This window comes from Trichechus manatus, unplaced genomic scaffold, assembly GCF_000243295.1.
Source record: "Trichechus manatus latirostris isolate Lorelei unplaced genomic scaffold, TriManLat1.0 scaffold00153, whole genome shotgun sequence".
In the NCBI taxonomy this organism is placed as follows: Eukaryota; Metazoa; Chordata; class Mammalia; order Sirenia; family Trichechidae; genus Trichechus; species Trichechus manatus.
The window spans coordinates 1,888,195-1,909,339 of NW_004444089.1; the positions used below are offsets into that span (position 1 = coordinate 1,888,195).

A 21,145-nucleotide genomic window follows, 5' to 3' on the forward strand; every position below is an offset into this window, starting at 1 on the left:
TGCTAACCAAAAGGTCAGCAGTTTGAATCCACCAGCAGCTCCTTGGAAACCCTATGGGGCAGTTCTACTCTGTCCTATAGGGTCACTATGAGTCGGAATCGACTCGATGGGTACCTAACAACAATAACAACAATAGGTGGTGCAAACAGTTAACACACTCAGCTGTTAACCAAACGGAGGTTCGAGTCCACCCAGAGGTACCCTGAAACAAAAGCCTGGTGATTTACTTTCAAACTACAAGCCACTGAAAACCCTATGGCACTCAGTTCAACTCTGACACACAGAGGTCGCCATGAGTCACAGAAAACTCGACGGTAACCTTTTAAGTCTTGGGTGAATCGGAAAGTGGGCTTTTATTTTCTCAGCACCCTGCTGGAGCGATCCGGAAGACAGCGTTCGCGCAAAACAGCCGAGATGCCAGCCCTGCCGTCGGATCTGGCCTCGTCTCCACGCTTACTCCTCAGTCACTCCATCTTCCCTCCTTTCACCCTCTCTGGCCAGGCTTTTGCCTCCCATTTTCAGAATTTAGTCCTCTTAGGTCCTGATCTCAAAACCTGCTTGCAAGAATGAAATTGAGACTTGTTCACTGTAAGTTGTAAATACCCTCTTCTATAAAAAGCTACCCCTTTCCACTTGGACCGTTCACCCTGGACACTCCCTACCTCACCTGCTGCCTTCCTTTATCTGACAATCGATTTTTCTTCCCTCTCTCTCTCATTACAGTGATAATACACACTAAATAAAAAAACTCTGAACATTCAGAGAGCCCTACAAGAGGAACAAAGCAAAAATCACCCTTAAACTCTCCATTCAGAAATAACTGCAGATAACACTATAACCAACCAACAACCAACCCATTGCTGTCGAGTCAATTCCGACTCATAGCGACCCTATAGTACAGAGCAGAACTGCCCCACAGGGCTTGAAGGAGCAGCTGGCGGATGCGAACTGCCCACCTTTTGGTTAGCAGCCACAGCTCTTAACCACTGTGCCACCAGGGTTTCTGACACTCTGGTGTATCTCATTTCCTCTTCTTTTCTATACAGTCTTATTGAGGGTAGGAAAATTTCATCCGAAAAAACAATGAGGCACTAGAGTAGCAGGGAAAGCATGATTTGTAGTGATAACACGGAGAGGAGGTTACCAGCAATTCCCCAGGAGGTAAGTGTGGTGTGAGGTTTGACTGTTTTAACAGAGTCTCGTAAGGGGCTTACTAACCTGGGAACTGAGTCCCTCTGGGGACAAAGCACCACATCAGTATTTGTTCAAGATCCAAGAACACAGGAAAAATAAATTTAAAACCTGGGTGCCAAAATGAGATATCTGAATTGGTTATTTAAGATAGTTAAGTCTTTAACTAGGCATATGGCATTTATTTTTATTTACACTATGATTTATAAATCACTTTAAATATTCAGTTTAGAGAACAGCTGTTTCCATTGGAATGTTCACCCATTACTAAGATGACCTAACCCTAACATGTCTTTGCGACTGGGCTCACTGTTTTGCAAACCAGATTACACACTTCCTAGCAATGACTCCAGCTCCAACAATCCATGTGCTTGCCCCCACCCCTTTAATTCATTTTGCCCCTTAGTGATTATGTATTAGTTCTCACAGTGCAGTTCAAATTGAGAAAAGGCACTAAAAGGAATTGCTACAAGTACATGATCAGGTTAAATTTGTGCAAACATTAAATATTGTATAAAATATTTAAAGGCCAGCACTGGTTTGGGATTGTGTTAATAATAAACATTGTAAAACAGCCAAAGAATTATATCTTCTTCATGTAATTATGTAAGTTTATAAAACACACCCTTTTATATATTAAATAACATGCATGATAGCAGCCACCACAGTACCTGGCAGCAGATACGTAAGTGCCAGATAATTTTCTTAATGAAAAATCGATCATTCAACCTCCTTCATATTCACTAAACTGAACATTTCACACATACACATACACACACAGCTGCTTAATGAAGAACAAGGGCTTTTGACAGGTCAGTTTTATAGGGATCTTGGGCAGATTTCCTAACCTGTCTCAGCCTCGATTATCCTCATCTGTAAAATGGGGGATAGGACCTACTAAGCAGGGTTTTGAGAAAATTACTGCCTGAAGCACAGAAAGCACTCAATAAATAGCAGAAAGCTAATGTAATAATTAATAACCAGAAGAGAAAATTCAGGGCTTAAATCTTTTCTAGTACTGTATCCTATTAAGAAATTGTTTTCTGGGTTGCTCTTGCAGCTTATTAGATGTGGTCAATTAAGAGAGTCAGTAACAATAGGGCTGTATCTGTGGAAGATGACTTTTCTGCACAGAATTATGTCAGCTAACTTAATGTTATAATCTAATGTTTCTGATAAGCTCCAACGGATGCCTCAGTTGAGTAAATAATTGCAAAGAAAGACCCCAGTGGCTGCTGAGCCCATGTACCTCAGGAACTGTGGATCCAGGCCAGGTAAGCCCACTGCTTGGCACAGCACCCCTTAATGATGGAGAGCACACCCTAACAATTCCCCATCTTCCTATTTTTTACAGGGGTGCTGAGCATTAAACAGCAAATACTCTTGCACACGGACCCAAAACTTTGCCGTCGAATCAATTCTGACTCATAGCAACCCTACAGGACAGAGTAGAACTGCCTTATAGGGTTTCCAAGGCTGTAATCTTTATGCAAGCAGACTGCCACATCTCTCTCCTGGGGAGTGGCTGAGGGTCCAACTACCGACCTTTCAGTTAGCAGCCAAGTGCTTTAACCACTGCACCACCAGGGCTCCTCTTTTGCACACAGGCATGTAACTTAATCAGGGATCAACTCAGCTCTAGAGACCTAAATTGTCCCTTGTTGTCAGGAGATCAGATCCTCGGTCATAGGATCGGGGAGGCACGAACACAGGTAAGTATTTATTGCTAAAATCGAGTCTATAACTGAATGCCTATTACGTGCCAGACACAGGGCAGGTGTTTTTGCACACTTTATATATCAATCCATTCACAGAACAACCTTATATGGCGGGCATAATCACATGTTCTAGGTAAGGAAATCAGGACTTAGGGACGTCAAGCAGGCCCAGCCCAAGGCTGAAAAGCTGGCCAATGGTGGAGCTGGGATTCAAAGCCCGTGGTACTGCCATGTACTTGGAAGACATACTCGCTGTCTTCTAATTGTGGGGAGCTGGGCACACATCAGCACCCTGGCAGCCCTTTCAAGAGTCATCTCATTTAAACTCAGAACAGCGCTGTGAGGTAGAATATTACTTTTTCCAGTCTTATAAACGAGGAATCTTAGACCCAGAGATGTGAAGTAATTTCCCCAAGGACACTCAGCCAGTAAACGTCCCAGTGAGCTTTCACTCAGAAACCCTAAGCTTTATTCCTGGAAATCAGAGCCCATCTGGTGAGGAGACATCAGGAGAGCTGGAGCCCTTGACAAATACTCTCCTTCCATCTCAGGCAGGGACTCGAAGGAACTGAGTAAGAAGCTCGGTGCTTGTCAAGGAAGCTGTCTCCATTGTCCGGGTGCCTCCTAGACCACATAACCTGTGGCTGCGGGTCAGCACCTGCTCTGCCACCCAGGATTTCCTATTTACGTGGCGGGGAACAGGCAGAGTGTGGAAGAAATGTTACAACTATTGGTCTGAACTTAAGCATTCATGTTTATCGTTGATACAGGTCCAAATATTCAAAAACGTCACTGTTTACATAAGAATGTTTTAACTGAGACTATCCAAAAGAAAATAGAAAGGGGTTCCAACCATTGTTCTAGTGGAACATCCTGGTCTCACCCCCCAAGTTTCTGAGTTTTTAGGTCTGGGGTGGGGACTGAGAATGGGCATTCCTAACACGTTCCAGGTGCTGCTGCTGGGGACCACACTTTGAGAACCACGAGAGAAGAAGCTCCATGTGATTAGACACTAAGGTGCCCCACATTCGTTTTATGTGGGTCTTCATTTCCTCACCTGCCAACTGAGTTCCGAGTTACACTATTTCATAGGGACAGAGTGGCATGGCTGTTGAGAAGAATGAAGGTAATACTAACATGATATGGTATCAGGACCACCATTTTTACTCTAACAAAGAAATGTGCTTTATGAGGAGTGGAGGTGAGCAAAGCAGAGAATGCTGGTAGTTTTCTAAAATACCCTTGCAAGTACACATACTGTTTCAATGACCACTAATTCAATGTCCCCTTTCTATCCTGGAGATGTAAGTAATCATTTAGCAGGAATGAGAAGTGTTGGAGCCCTGGTGGTGCAGTGGTTAAGAGCTTGGCTGCTAACCAAAAGGTTGGCAGTTCGAATCCACCAGCTGCTCCTTGGAAACCCTACGGCGCAGTTCTACTCTGTCCTATAGGGTTACCACAAGTCAGAATCGACTTGACGATTGGTTGGGTTTTGTTGGGAAGCGTTAGATTCCTAAAAACCAGAAAGTAGCTGAAGAGTCCACCCCCACTTACTTGCACATTACCATCTAACCCTCAAAAACAAGGCAGAAAAAACGCTCCATTTTCTATCCCTGAAATGTTTTAATTTAGAAAAAAAAATAAAAAAATAAAAATAAAAAAGAATGTATGTGTACTTAATGTCCCTGTCTAAATATTTAATTTAAATTGCTACAACGTTTGCATATGCTTAAAGATGTTATAATCAGAAACACCAGATTAGGCCCTCATGTTCATCACCTTCAAGGGTAAGCAAAGAAATGCTTCCTCTGATAAATACCGTCTTCTAGCCAAGAGTTAGCTGCCTCTAGGGACCATGTTTCCACCATTCCCAAGCATGCAGCACACACTAAAACCAGCTTAGCTTCGTTATATTTCAGGGAATTCAAGTCAATAACTGTGGAACGGTTTCATTAAAGGAGTTTATGGACTAATGCTTTCCTCACAGGGCCAAAAACAGTTGCCGAAGTAAAAACACAACACAGTAAGTGCCCCTTGCTGGCTGAGTTAAATAAAAATCCAACACAGTAAGTACCCCTTGCTGGCTGAGTTAAGTAAGCCCAGCTTGTTCCATACGAACCTTGAAGGCCAGTGTGAACAGGGAAAGCGTGTCCAGAGCCGTCAAGCAGACCTCAGTAGCGATGTTGGCTTCGAGTAAGGACTGGTGAAGAACGTCCGCGTCCGAGTGGCCATAGCCTGCATGAATTACAAGACAAGGTCACTGCCAGGCAGCCACAGACAGAGGGCTGGTGGGACAGTATAGTCACAGTCCACTTTTGATTATTTGAGAAGGCCTACTTTGGGCCCTTGTTGCCCTGATTTGCCCTTTTTTGGGTGCGTGCGCGTGTGTGGTTATTAGCCATGTTTCCATTCAATTATAACTCTTTTCGAGTCTGGAAAGGAAACAGTAGCAGCAAATATTCCTGTGTGCTTGCTATGGGGCAGTTCTGCTCGGTAATCAGAGACAGCCAGACTCGGCGGCCATGGGCTTGGTTGGTAGGTGCCAGCCACGATTCTATGAACTTTACAGATATTACCTCATTTAATCCCTCAACAGCCCTGTGAAGCACGCACGTTATTAAGCCCTTTTTTACAGAGAAGGAAATGGAGGGCACAGAAAGCTTAAGTAACTTGTCTAAAGTCACACAGTTACCAGGCTCACACCCAGGCAGGAGCCATCAGTTCAGCTGCAGAACTCAACTCGGGGTTGGGATGGCGGAGTAGGGAAGGCGGCTGACATCTCTGAAGGTCCCATGTCACCAGAGTCAGCAGCACAGCAAAGGGGTCAGGAGGATGAGCCCGGGGGGCAGGCTGCTGGTCGCTGAATCCAGCTCTGCCGCTTTCTAGCTGTGTGACCTTGGGCAAGTTACTTGACCTCTTTATACTTCAGTTTCCTCACCTGTAAAATGGGTTAAATAACAGTGTCTACCTCAGAGGGTTGTGGCGAGCATTAAAGTCATGAATATTTGTGAAGCTCTTGGAATAGCGCCTGGTACTAAGCGAACACTATGTTTGAGTGTTAAGCCAAAACCCCACGATCAGTAAAATCAAGAGTTGACTGTGCTGCTAACAGTATTCTAGCCACTTGAACGGAAAGCATTAACAGCCAATATGTCTGAGAGAAATGTTTAAGGAAAGGAAAGGACTTTAAGACACTGCCATTGAAATTTAGCTATCTTCTTTATGTGGCTGCAAAATCAATTTAGTACCGATATAAAATGTAGTTTGACATAAAATTAGAGATATTAAGTTATAAAATGATATGCATTAGCAGAAATACATACAGGGATGCAAAGATGTTAGAGTCTTGATCTAGATTACAAAGAGAGATGGCAACATAATAAAACACCCCATAATGTCTTTCTCCAAGGAGCGATAAATCAACACTGATTATTTAGGTAATTTTCTTAATACTCCAGAGAGGAGGACATTTCACATGTAGATCAGGAAAACGAAGAACAGAGAGCTGAGGAAATTTTCTTGAGACTAGTAACAGGTTAAAAATGGAATCCACACCCCCAAATTCCTTACCCAGGCCACTGTATCACAGGCTAGGTTATTAGGATACCATAAATGAACTAGCATGAAATCATTGTGATGGTAATAAATGTTACGACTACAGAATGACTTTTAAAAGACTGCAAAAAGCTTTTTAAAGCTACAGAACTGCTGTTTAAAATATGATAGAAGCAGCATGATGTGCCTTTATCCAATGATGCTTTGCTTTTAAAAAGGTGGTTCTGAGGTTTTGTGTCCGTGGAACGCTTTACCTTCAGCCTGCGAGAGATGCCGCGTGTTAGGGAGGACATGTAACCCAGTTCGGCATCATCCTAGTTCTATTTCTTTCTGCTTTTTTGGTAAGAAATCTCCCAGAGAAAAGAAAGATGGATTTTTTTTTTTTTTTTGAATATTAAGGTATCGCCTTTATAAGCCAAGGCATTACTTTGCTCAGTGAGGTGTGTTTGGCAAGATAACAGAGACAATGAAAGGAAAAGGAACAGGTCAATGGTTATTGTTAAAGTGAACACAAACCATGGTGGGAGGGGACAAAACAGACACAACACCTGTCATCAGACCAACCAAAATGATGACACGCAGGTCAAAAGGACCCTTTATTGAGGACTGCCACGTACCCCAAGTCAACCTCAGTCTGGGCTAAGCTTTCCCAAGAAACTTGCTTTGGTGAGGGTTTTCACTTCCTTCTCTGCACATACATCCATTCACATTTATCAGTCTATGCCTCTCCATCTAACTATCTCCATCTCTCCATTATCTATTTACCTACCTTCCTACCCATCATCTTCTATCTATCTATCTCTTTCTAGATAACCTACTAACTAAGAGTATTGCAGGTGATCATTCTGAAGAACGCCCACAGAATACACTCAGTCCTGTCCTGCGGCTGCTAACCAAAAGGTCAGCAGTTCGAATTCACCAAGCGCTCCTCGGAAATTCTATGGGGCAGTTGTACTCTGTCCTGTAAGGTTGCTATGAGTCGTAATCGACTTGATGGCAACGGGTTTGGTTTTTTTTTTTTTTTTTGGCTCCTACCCATCCCTGAAACAATTCAAGAATTAGAATTTGGTGTCGTATTGTTTTAAAAACATATAATCAATGGGCCACATGAACTTATTATATGACTATGTATACATGTGTGAAATGTGGTAATGACAAAATTTCTCTAGGCTGTTACACCACCCATAAGTGATTACACCATCTCTCTACTTTAGAGTTGGATTCAAATAGAAATCTGTCTGCCTTTGTCTGAATCATACAGGAATCTAGAAGAAATGGTCCTTTTAGCCAGAAATTTTATACTTTGCTTTTCTTTACACTGGTTTATCTAAAAAAAATCAACAGGATTCCTGAGCTACAGTTATTATTTTTCAATCCTTAAAAATAAAAGGCAGTATGAGGAGGTGCTCGGAGTCGTAGAGATTGCTTGGACAATTCGCCCAGAGATGCTTCCCAGTGTGCCTCAAGGCCTGGAAACAAAGCCGTGCGTCAGGGAACATGTAAACAACGGTCACCATGCTAGAGGCCAACAGAGGAAAATCAAACTGAGCCCGTAAGTCCAAGGAGACGGTCTGAAGACACAGAGCAATTTCTTCAACGGAGTTAGCAACTTTTTGAAAGCAGTGAAAGCCGATTCTGACCTGGGCAAGTGAGGCGTGCAGTGTCAACCACAATGATTTCCACTAGGGGGCAGCGGTGCCTGGAGCACAGGGCACGGATTCTCTGCACCCTGGCTGCTCAGAAGCCCGGGGGGGCAGGAACTTCTCGGATGTGGCTCTAGCATCCTTAGGATTCACTGATCAAATCTACAGCCTTCACTCTCCCCTCACTCTGATTAAGAGGTTTATTCTAAAACCAAAAGTCTTGTAAACACTCAGGGCAAAACAGCCAACAAACATAAGACTATTCTGTTTTCCCACCGGTCATCTGCTATGTTTCGACTTCATTAATGTTACTCAAGCTAACAAATTCATGCTACCTGACTAGCTGGATTTAATAACACAAAGTACGCCTGTCGACTGTCCCTTTCGCCCCGCCGCTCGGCATCAGCGGTGACGTGGTGGAGGACGGGAGTCCTACCATGGCCACGGGCCTTTTCTGAACGTCAGAGGATGCTTGGGATAGAAGGGTGAGTCAGGTACATACTCACAGCAGCACTTCCACTTTGATAGCTGCCTCGATCCTTTATGAAACCAGAATTCTTGTTTTCTCTCTTTTTTTTTAATTTTTCTCTGACTCATAATATGATTCAGAAAAATAAGAAGTTTTATGAGAAAATATAAATACTGAACAACACAGACTCTTCTTGCTACAAGAAGTCCCTGAACGTAGAAGACCTGATTCCCAGATGTATTAAGTCATGGTGTACGGCTTTACTGACTGTAAATATTTATGTAAAACATCAACCCATCCACAATCTATTATTCATCTTCATGTCATTTTTATTGCTAACTAGTTTTCCTCACAGATGGACACGGAGTAGACAGTGGCATACAGAATAATATTCCAAGGCAAAAATTATGTGACTTGCTATCTGCTCTCATATCTTTCATTCAACCATGAAGAAAACAAATATACTCAAAATGGTTTATGGAAAAGAGTTTGTAATTTCAGAGTTTATTCCGCAGGAAATGGTTATCACGCCATATGTTTTCCTCTGTCTCTAGAACACCTCAGCCTAATGTTTAGCCATGTCTAAAAAATGGCACCTAGTATGGGAGATAAACCCAGAAGTGTGAAGACACTTGGGTTCAGCGTACGATCCACTAAAACAAGTCCCCTTTAGAGACATTAAAAATGACTGACTTGGCACTGTACCAGACTTGAATTGTGAGACCACCCCCGCCAGTGAGTGACAGACCATTACATCAGACAGGCACTCCAATTGTAGGATAGACCTTGAGTTCAGAAATGCTAGCAAAGGTGCAAATACCATGCCTCAGAACCAAGGGGCCATGTCTGAGAAGCGAGGAAACGTGTGTTTAAAAACATCTCATTTACTGTCTCGAGGATATATATTTAAAGCATCCAAGTACATTTTACTTTTTTTTAAAGATATATTATACACGCTTAAAATTTTTTGAAAAACATTGATTTCAACTCAGAGAAGGTATACATTCTCTATATTTTTCATATTAATTCAATATTATATACAATGTTGTAGTTGGGTGCTGTCAGGTTGATTCCGATTCATAGTGACCCCACGTGACAGAGTAGAACTGCCCTGTAGGGTTTCCTAGGCTGTAATCTTTACAAGAGCAGATCGCCAGGTCTTTCTTCTGCAGAGCCGCTGGGTGGGTTTGAACCGCTGACCTTTCGGTTAGCGGCCTAGTGCTTAACCACTGTACCCCAAGGCTCCTTGTTATATACAATGAAGTTATTTAATTATCACCTATATTCATTTTCTTCCTTACACTTCATGATATCAAAGCATTTCGGAGTTAGGTGGGGCCTTACAAGCCATCTAGCCCAGCTCCTGGCGATGCTGAGGTGATCCGGACAAGGTCCCCAGCGGGCCGTCCTGTTGCTGAGAAATCAAACATCATAGCCTAACGGGGTCACCTTAGCTGCAGGTGACGGTCTAGCCTTGGAGACAGCTCCGCCCATTCCTCTCGGGGACAGTTCAGTCAGAAAACGCTTTCCCACATTGACCTGAAATCTCTTTCTCTAACGTAATCCAGTGATCTTAAACTGCCTCTTAGGCTAAATTACAGGAAATATAGGTTTTCTTCAAGTGTTTCTACCTCTTAGCTGGCTTCATTCCCCATAACCCCAGTGGGAAATATGAATCATCATGCAGATGAATGTAAGATCTGTCTAGAGTAACACATAACATCAAAAGAAATACAAGTGTTTTTTTGCAAATACATCACTTATTTGCAAACACACGGGCTAGTTTCCCTCTCATAATGTGGTTTATATAAAATATCCTACGGGTAGAAACCACTCTGAACTCCGTCATTGGACACAGTTCTCTTCCACTGATACACAGCGGGCGCAAGTTACAGTAAACAGGCTCATGTTTTAATGTTCCAAATGTTTACTTTTCATATGTGCCTGAGCAATGACCCAATGAACATTTGTCCTTCAATAGCATTTTTGAAATAGTTAGGACTATTTGGCCATTTTCATTATTTCCTATCAGAACCCAACCCTGCTAGAGTTACAAGTGTAGTGTATGTGACATTTTTTCCCACGTCCTACTAGGTTATGGGAGATGGGGCTGGTGGTAATGAGGCAGCAACAGGCCCTACACAGCACTGAGTTCCTCACAGTCCTCTGCTGCCCCCTGTTGGTCACGCTGAGGTCTGCCAAAGCCTTTCCTCTGACAGAGGATGAGGAAATGAAAAATGCAGTAGTACAGGAACACTTCCTATTTCTACTCTTTCCTGAAATAAATTCATTTTAGACTTTGGGGTGTCCCTGGCAAGTCCTTCACATATTGGCTCTACATCATATTGGTTGGCCCAACAGAAGGTACTGTATTCATTGTTAAATAGGCATTTGGAGGTACGGGGGAAGGGACAAATACGGCTACAAATTTCCCCTCAACTACCTAGCTACAGATACAAAAAAGAAACCATGTACGTATCTATACACGTCCGCACATACAGCTACACGTATACATACGGTATACACTCTCCCCTGTCTGTGATGTCTGACTACGATTTAGAGCTGAACAGCTAATAGAGGGAAAGGCTGAAGCCACCCAAATACATAAGCAGAATTAGAGATGTAGGTGAAGACCGAGTTCTAGGGGAAGATAGGATGACTTGTGAGGCATCAGAACCATTCGGGATGAGCAGGAACTGTAGGAAGACAGGCGAAGGCTAGAAGAATCATCTACCCGCTGGTACCGATAACGTAGAAGGGGAAATTGGATTGGGATGGTGTGTCACTGAAAACTGACTGACACCAAAACTGTAGGAATTTAGAGGTGAGAGGCTGGAACGGTGGGGTTCTCTGTGGTAGCAGGAAGAGAGAATGGAAATCAGCCATGCTGACGATATGGCTGGGCAGCAGAACACAGCCAGCCGTCTCTCTCCTCCAATCCAAACCTCCACGCCAAATCCACGGCACTGGGAGGAGCTGCTGCATCCCGCAGTGGGTTAAGGTGATGTGTTCACGTATTGATCATTCATTTCATTTTTGTATGTTTTCTGTGTTTCTTATATGATTACGTTTGGAGGCAGGGGCCTTCGTCTGCCTACGGTTTTTAAAAACTGTACTTCAAAGTTCAAGCATTTATTTTAACTGATAGTGAATTATACCCAATGCCATTGAGTTGATTCCGACTCACAGCAACCCTACAGGACACAGCAAAATTGCCCCATAGCATTTCCAAGGAGCGGCTGGTGGATTCGAACTGCTGACCTTTTGGTTAGCAGCTGGGCTCTTAACCACTGCACCACCAGGGCTCCGATAGTGAATTAGTCTTAGGTTATTTGGAAGAAACGTCTGGCAATCTACTTCTGAAAAATCAGCCACTGAAAACCCTATGGAGCACAGTTCTACTCTGACACACACGGGGTCACCAGGAGTCAGAATCTACTCCACGGCAACTGGTTTAGTTTTGTTTTTTTTTTAATGTAAATTATCTGGACAAAGGGAGTCCAACAGGTCCTGCCTATTGGCTTTGTCTATCATTAAAGATTCATCCTCTGTATGCTAAAGAGAAAACGAAAAATAAAAACAACACTTCTTGTTTTATTTCAACCCCTGTCTGCAGAGCGAGAAAAAGCCCTAACAGACATGATGCTGAGAAATCGAACATCACAGCCTAACGGGGTCACTACAGTCTCTTCTCCAGCTCAGCGCAGAACCCAGACCAGCATTTTCAGACCGCTAATTCAGTGTGCAGCAGACTGACATGATACTGACTTACATTTAGCCCACAAACTTATAAAGCGAGACTATACCAATTACATTTCACTCTGTGGGGGTGGAAGCGTGGGAAGCTGCTGTCTTCTGATTCCTCAACCTTCTCACTTTGAATTATTATCAACAGAAGGCGTTGGGAAGATTGTCTTTACTCTTAGCCTGTATTAAGAAGTAGGTATGAACGTCACAGTGAATGGAATTCTTAACGATTAGAAATGATGGGAAGATATTAATAACCATGTATTAAAAACAGTTTTTGGAATGAGAACAAAGATATTCTAGATGAAACAGTAACTTGCGCTATGTCATGCCTGGAGAGGAGATGGAACGATTCGGGGAAGACATCACTAACAGAAACGGTATTTGTTATAAGTGGTCAATCAGTTTTAACATGTTGCATGGTCGCTGTCTTTTGGGTTCTGCTTTGTTGAAGATGATGAAACTCTTAAGAAGGTGAAGCACGCTTAAATTTCTAGGAAGAGCACACAATGCCATGTCCCCCGGGGAGCGATAACAGTAAGTTAATAATATGCTCCCACGTTTGGCAGAATCTCTATTGTGAAGTTAGAAAGCCCCAAAGTTAGGAAGGCAAGATGAACAAAAAGGTCTCGGTTGGCATGTGAAGCGGCCTCATAAGCAGACTTCAACCTGATTAAATCTTACCATTGTCTACAGAAATTCCAAGCACACTTGATATCTTTCTCACACTGAAAACAGAAAAAGTCACTTTGTTATTGGACGCTTTTCCACACCCTCACAAACTGATTCACGGGCTGTACGTTTTCACAGTCATTCAAGGATGCATACACATTCAGAGCAGGAGTGGTGGAATGTGGACGTGTGGTCAATTACATGCACGGCATCAGAGAGGAATCTGTTCCAGATGTTCCCAGGCGTTGGAGGGGGAAAATCAACACTTATAGCGATATGTTGAAAAGTCAAACATTCAGAAGGTACTGGCCACAGACAATGGATCCAAAGAGTAATTTAAAACACTGGAGAACGCTTGGCTATCCAAGCTGCCGAACTTGGTCTTAAAAATACCAAGCAGAGGGGATGGGGCAAAGGGCGTAAACGGGTACGTCTGGTGCCATAGTTGACCAGGGTCCACATTCCATCACTCCCGTGTGCCGGGTCCTCTCCTCCAAGGAGGGAACCGTGCCGTGAGCTCTGCACCCTGCTTGCCTCGTGCTGGAAGAGAAACCAGGTGGTGACGTGCTCTGGTGTGGCCCGGGCTCTCCCGGCTACTAAGCGCTAGGCGCACCGGCCGGCGGTTAGGACGGCACGAGACTTACTGTGGTTAACAGCGAGAGCGTTATCCAGGCTGCTCAGCGGCTGCAATCTGCCATGCAGCATTCCTGCTCTGTTACGGGAAACGGGCAATGTCTGAGATTTTCGAGCATGAACTATGGGTCCCAACCCCTCCTGGTTCCTGCAACGTGAGTGAAATGGGATAGAAGCAAAAGTTAGACTGGTTATACTGCAGCAAGATGGGGAGCATTAGTGAAGGCATCACAGCACAAAGGAGACTGGCCTCGCAGGGTCTGGGTACAGCCAGCCAAGCGGCTTGCCTGGGGCCCCGCGAGGGCAGGACGGAAACAGGCGTCAGCTCTTACGTACAGCACACAGCGGAACATCTGACAGACAAGAAGCAAAAACCAAGCCAAAGCAGAGACCTTGCCCATCTGGGAAAGTACTTTACAGAGACTACTTTAAAAAAAATCAAGCCACCACCTGTGTGGTGCTGAAGGCTAAGGTTCTGACAACTGTCAAAACGTGGCAAACCTTTGGGATTCTATACGTTATAAGAGAGCAAAGTATTTTTTTTTAATTAAAAAATGCATCGGGAGGCACAGAGAACAAGCATGCAATGAAGGGGTTAGATGAGGCAGTTTTACACCTTTATTCTTACCCAGGCAGGAAGGAGAAGAGCCACACCCTTTGTTAAACTTGTCAGCAATCAAATGAAGGAAACAGAAAAGTGATCTGGGTTAGCAACCAAACAGCTGACTTCCTACTGTGCACCATCACCAGAGCAGAAGAAACTCGACACCAGCGCTGGAATCACACCTGTCCCCGCCCCCGAGCCAACCACTCCCCTTGCTGTGTTATTGTGTGGAGAACACAGAGCATGCGTGGATGGTCCTCAGACAGCATGCTGCCAGGGTTTCAAAGGGACACAATGAAAGGCACAAGATTTATGACACAGGACCGGGACCACCGTGGATGGCAAACACCAGCAAAGTTTAAATTAAAAGTTCAGGATTTTTTTTTTCCCCACATGCAGCAGAGACCACAGCAATTTTCTATAAAGCAGGACATAACTTTCCCCAGTGCAGAGAACAGAGTCACACCATCTTCACACCCGTCTTCCCATGATTATCTAATTCCAAGGCAGTCAGACGGTGCGTACCTATATGTGCAAATATATACAGGGTGCTAATGAAGGTTTGGAAGGTGCTAATGAAGCTAGTTGGAAGGTTTTCTTAAAAACCTTAAATTTATATCCATTGAAAAAATAAGCTAATCGTTTCACAAAATCCATTTCTAAAGTATTTTGTTGGGACAGAAACCTTCAGCTTCCCGCATTCACCATTTTAAGCTCTGAGGCATTTTATTCTATTTTGCACGCTATTCTCCAGACGCCATCTTGTGAGGCAGGCGGCAGTTACTGCACAAAGGGTGTGAAGCTCACCCAACACAGCGCCTTTTTTTTCTGTTATAAAATAAACTGTTCGCCCATCTCCATGGGATAAAGTCAATGAGAATAAATTAAAGGCATGAGACAGCAATGGTTTAAGAACTCCCTGTATATACCTGCACTTGGTACTCAAAGATCAAACATAAAAATTTCCATTATCATAAAAAAGTCAAGTTTAGAGAACTTCAAGTGCCTCCAATTTCAATAAAAATTTGAAAATACACTTTAATAAGAGGAAAAAGCAAAATGTTTTTTTAAATTTGCTTTTCTTAAAAGAAAACACATACTTTTATTTCTTAACACAAAATGTAATTGTGACAATTTCTCCAGTATCCCCAGAAGAGAATGCTAACATAGAAAGCAAGTCTTCACATTCAGATAGGGGAGCCTGTTACAATCTCTTTCCTATCCTCATTGCTATAAAACAGAATTATAGATAAGAGGAAAAAAACTCAATTACAATTAAATTTTAAAGACTTTCTTAAACATAAGTTCATTTACAATTAAACTATTAAAAACAAGACAGTAGAAAACAGGCTACTCAGACAACACCGGTGAATAATACAGAGTGAACGGCTCCCAGCACAGAAACAAAAAACAAACGCCAACATACTGAATGGCTACAAGGAGGGGCAGGAGTAAGAACCTGGCAATGGACAAGATGTTCTCTGAGGAAATATTTCCAAAGAAAGAGTCGTTTGGGCACATATCAGCCAGGAGTTTCTAACTCTGCTTGAACTCAATGTAGAACCCAGGGAGTATGGTCTTGGAGAAGGGAGTGAGGCTTTCTGATACTAAGCAGGGTTTTGGTTAGATAAGAAGATAGGGCTCTTATAGATTACGAAAAAACAGAGGAGAAAGAGCTCCATTTTAGAGAAGGTTTTGTGGAAGTCCAAACAAATCTGGGGTGGATTGAAAACATTCCTTCATTAAGAAAGAAGGGGAGATGGTTAGATGAGAGATTAGAATCTCTGTAGTTGGGAACAAGAATGTTAAAAATGCTCTTGAAGATGAAACGGGAAGAGAAATCATTGAGGAAGGTGAAAAGAGAGAAAAACACAAGAGGAAGCGGGGAGAGGAGAAAGAGGAGACAGAATAGGACATGAGGAAGAATCTGGAAGGAAGCGTACAAGTATGGCAACAGGCCACTGCAGAAAAGTGTTCCAAGAGAGATGTATGAACTGAAACAAGACAGAAGGGATGTAGGAACACAGGCCAAAGATGCTACCAGATTTTTATGGTGGTAATCCAAACGCCTGCCAACTGTCTTCATGGCTGTGTCTGTGAATTCCAACTGCCAATCACCACAGATGACAATCCCACACATTCAGATCCAAGTAACACAGAAGGGACGGGGAGACAAGTGACACAACGCTTCAAACCAGAACGCCACACAGTACCTGGCTATGTATCGTTTTCCCATGTACTGGAACTGATGCAAGCAGACTCTGCAGGCGAGATGAAAAGTTATTAGGGGAAACGTGAGAAAAAATTACCTTCAACACATTGTCTTATTTAGACCTATCAACAATAGCAAATTCAATAAAATCTTATTTCTACCACTCACCTCTTACTTAAACCAAAAAAAATCCTGTTGCGTCAAGTCGATTCCAACTCGTAGAGACCCTACAGGACAGAGTAGAACTGCCCCCTAGGGTTTCCAAGGAGTGGCTGGTGGATTCCAATTGCCAACCTTTCGGTTAGTAGCTGAGCTCTTAACCACTGCACCACCAGGGCTCCAATCTCTTAGTTACACTCAGTGAAAAGTACGAACCTTGAGGGTTAACGGGAGGCCCCGCATTCTGCTACTATCAGTACGGCAGTGACGTGCTCGAGGAACACTGAAGAAAGGCCCATGACCAACAGGATTTTCCATTTCCTCAGAATCTGGACGTTTACTCCCAGGCAGTTTATGTTAGATATCATGCTGGAAACCACATACACTGTTCTCAGTTGCTTATTCTTCATTCAAAGTTACACGAAGGAACGCTCTCTTTTGGCCAAGTATGCAGACTGATCCCTTACAGACATCAAATATCTAGTTTTTTGTTTTGTTGTTTCAATATATCCACACACACAAAAATGGGAAGTTACATGTTTTTGAAGTCATATATTTAATGAACCCTGGTGTTGCAGTGGTTAAGCACTCAGCTGCTAACCGAAAGGTTGGGGTTCAAACCCACCCTGGGGCTCAGTGGGAGAAAAATCTGGCTATCTGCTCCCTTAAAGATTTACGCCAAGAAAACCCTAATGGGGTGGTTCTACTCTGAGACATGGGGTCACTATAAGTCGGAATCAACTTGACGGCACCCAAAAGCAAGGACAACAGAACAATGCTTAGGAAGTTCCTCTGGTACTAAATCTCCCCTGGACCGCGGGACAACTCCCTCAGCAGAGGGCGTGGTCACAGACGGTGAAATTCACCAAGCCCTCCAGGGGAGGGTTCACTGCCACAGTCTCTCACCTGTCAATCCAAAATGCACAAAGCCCGGAAAGCCACAGGCGTCCATCTAAGTTTGTGCAAACACATCTGACGGCAAAACATGACCCAACTAACCGGCGCACAGCCGTTTATGGTTCTTGTTTATCCAACAGCTATGCACACTCATATCTTGTGCTGCAGAAATAATATCGTGCTGCTGGAAGCACGCTGGATATTATATGATACACTCTATACGTAAATTAGAAAAAAAACCAGAATACTGAATTCTGAACATCATCCAGCCCCATGGTTTCGGATAAGGGATTGCAGACCTGTGTTTCTAAAAGTAAAGAGCTTAAAGGAAACCAGAAACTTAAGAATACAGAGATAAAATGAGATAATACAGGTGATAAGTAAGATTTCACTTTTATTTCTTATTAAATATTTTTAAATTATAGCCATTTTGTTCTCTTAGTTTCAATACCTGCTTGAGTGTTGAAGTTAGATTCAACTTAGAAAAGCGGCATCCACCCAATTCAGTTAATAAATTTTATGTTATTAAAATGGCCCTATGGCACAGTGGTTAAGTGCTCAGGCTGCTAACCAAAAGGTCAGCAGTTCGCATCCACAAGCTGCTCCTTGGAAACCCTGGGGGCTGTTCTACTGTGTCCTATAGAGTAGCTGTGAGTCAGAATTGACTCGATGGCAAGGGGTTTTTGTTTTTTTATACACATAAACAGTTACCCCTGGTCTATTAACAACCACGTATCTGCAACAATTTAAGGCTGGCCACTGCCGCTGGGTCGTGAGCCACTGAGAGTAGGCGTCAGGGTCAGATGCACGAGGAGGAATGAGCTTAAGGAGCAAGTGAGGATGCGGCCCTGAATGCACTGCATTCCTAGCTCAACGAGGCAGGACTCTTCACACCTCTTACTCAGCAGGACAAATCCAAAGGCAACAGGCAAAGACAAAAACTACTTACTCAGATATTGTAAAAAAATCCTTAAGTTCAGATGTTGAAGCCTTGTTCCAATAGGTAAATAAAGCATCTAGAAAATAAACATTTATTTGGTCAGAATTATGATGTATATTATGTGCATTCTGGAGAGCCACCTATTACAACGGGAAGAAGACAAACCACAGGCACTCATCATTCCTGGATAACACAACAGGCTTATTCCACTTAAAGACGCTACGTGGGAACATGACCTTCAATTTACCACATCATTATCCAGCATTATGCGATACAATGCATATTTAATTTATACATAATGTGTTCTCAAATAGACTAGAAAACTGAAATATGCTCTCTTTTCTATGAGGGAATCCCTCTCTAGCAGAGGAATTTGTTGAAAATTCTTGTGTATGTGTATATATATATATGTACACACATACACGCGCACACATACATACACATATACATGCACACACATACACACACACACACTGAAATGGAAACATGCCCGCTACACACATTTTACCCTTTGAGTATTTAACTCAACAACATAGCTTGGAGAAAGTTCCATGACAGCACATTTGGATCTGCCTCAGTCTTTTTCACGCTGCATAGTATCCCACTCTATAGATGCACCATACCTGATTTAACTAGTCCCCTACAGACTGACATGTAGTGTTCTTTTTCCTAACCTTTTGTTATTATAAACTGTGTTTCAATGAATATTCCTTTATGTGGGTCTTTCTATGTGTCTCTGAGTATATTTATAGGACAAACTCTTAGAAGGGAAACGGTTGTGTCAAATGACATGTGCATTTACATTTCTGACAGCCACTGTCAAACAGTCTTCCAACCAGGCAGAGTATGAGTTCCTCGTCCCAACACCATGGCGGAACATGCTCGTGACGAAGAACTCGTGCCTGTTCTTAATCAAGCAACGTGGCATATTTACACTTAAGGTCTAAAAATGTATTCTCTGTGTGCACTCAACCATTTAGTATTTTTAACATTTTATTGTGTTTCAGGTGAAAGTTTACACAGCAAATTAGTTGTCCATTCAACAATTCATACACGACTTGTTCCGTGACGTTGGTTGCTATCCTGGCAACGTGACGGCACTCTCCCCATTTCCTCCCTGCCTGCCCCGTTTCCATCCCTCCAGTCTCCCTGCCTTCTCATCTTTGCTTCTGGGCAAATGCTGCCCGTTGGGTCTTGTATAGTTGATTGTTCTAAGGAGCACATTCTTCATGGATGTGTTTATTTTATAGGCTGAAAGGTGACCTTCAGGAGAGGTTTCAGTTCCAGGTTAAAAGGCTGTCTTAGGGTGATAGTCTCGGGGGCTCCTCCAGTCTCTATCAGTCCAGTCAAGTCTGGTCTTTTTTATGAATTTGAGTTTTGTTCGACATTTTTTCTCCCATTCTAACTGGGACTTTCTATTGTGTCAGAGTGGTCGGTCAGAGTGGTCGGTAGTGGTAGCCAGGCACCGTCTAGTTCTTCTGGTATAACCATTTAGTGCTGCACAAAGGGTAGTACCACATTTAATAGTTTAAATTACATTTTAACATTTTACAATGATGTTGGGAAATAGGTGAAGAGATTTCTCTCAGGGAAAAAGAAATATAGTCTTTGGGGCCTGACACGAGCTGGGGTACAGAAGAGCCGAGAAGGTGGCTGCAGAGGTGCCGACAGCTAATGAACCTGTGTGGTAGCCGACTTTCACTCTACACTGTCAAGAACAGCCGCGGGCAAGGGAGGTGGCCCTGTGCTAGGTGGTCTCATGTTCTCACACACACTAACTCGTTTACTGCTTGCCATTATCCTGTGAGACAGATGTCGTTGCTGTGCGATGTCGAGTTGATCCCAACTCATGGCGGCCCACAGGACACAGTAGGACCGTCCCCTAGGGCTTCCCAGGCTGTAATCTTCATGGGAGCAGATCGCCAGGTTTTTTCTCCCAAGGAGCTGCTGGGTGGGTTTGAACCACTAACCTGTCGATTAGCAGCCTAGCACTTAACTATTGCACCACCAAGGCTCCTATACTGAACATATCTGAATTTTAATTTATTTTTCCTAGAAATATAATTTGTTATAACTCTGAAAGAAACTAAACCCACTGCCACCGAGTCGATTCCAACTCATAGTGACCCTACAGGACAGGGCAGAACTGCCTCATAGTGTTTCCCAGGCTCTAATTTTTACAGAAGCAGATCACCAGGTCTTTTCTCCCGTGGAGTGGCTCGTAGGTTTGAACCACCGACCTTTTGGTTAGAAGCAGAGCGCTTTACCACTGCATCACCAGGGCTCCTTAGCGAGACAGACAGATTCCCTATTTACAGATGAGCTAACTGAGGCAAGAGAAGTTGGGTAATTCTCCCAGTTACCACCTGAAAGAATCGTGGCTGAATGGGGCTTTAAACTCAAGTGCATCTGACTCTAAAAACCTTATTTGTCCTATTAGACCAGAAACAAGGATGGTTCAGGGAGTGTCTATCATCCATTGTTTGGGAGTTTTGAGCTTAGAATCCAGAGGAACAGATTCTGGTTACATGAGGCTGGTCATCAGGTAAGGTGAGTACCCAGATAGCCGAGTGAAAGCTGGAGAGCCTCACGGGCTGGCTCCAGACACCTGCAGCCATCCCACACAGAGCGCAGCCCCAGAGACACCCGAGGCCATCCCACACAGAGCCCAGCCCCAGGGACACCCGAGGCCATCCCACACAGAG

The 21,145-nt window shown here is 43.4% G+C and overlaps 1 protein-coding gene across 13 annotated transcripts in view; it reads right to left on the reverse strand.

Annotated features, from left to right (window-relative positions):
* The window catches only part of DOCK9 (dedicator of cytokinesis 9), a 333,393-nt gene that overhangs the window by 38,059 nt on the left and 274,189 nt on the right, over positions 1 to 21,145 (reverse strand). For 7 of the 13 annotated variants that reach the window (XM_023740319.1, XM_023740321.1, XM_023740320.1 and 4 more), the window contains 4 exons: positions 18,450 to 18,516; positions 16,446 to 16,493; positions 13,640 to 13,776; positions 5,029 to 5,144 (listed from right to left, as the gene is read on the reverse strand). In XM_023740319.1, the coding sequence (XP_023596087.1) occupies positions 5,029 to 5,144; positions 13,640 to 13,776; positions 16,446 to 16,493; positions 18,450 to 18,516 (368 nt within the window). Of the gene's footprint in view, positions 1 to 5,028; positions 5,145 to 11,859; positions 13,777 to 14,256; positions 14,294 to 16,445; positions 16,494 to 18,449; positions 18,517 to 21,145 lie in introns of those variants that run through there. The other 6 variants (XM_023740328.1, XM_023740325.1, XM_023740322.1 and 3 more) reach the window with 3 other exon arrangements.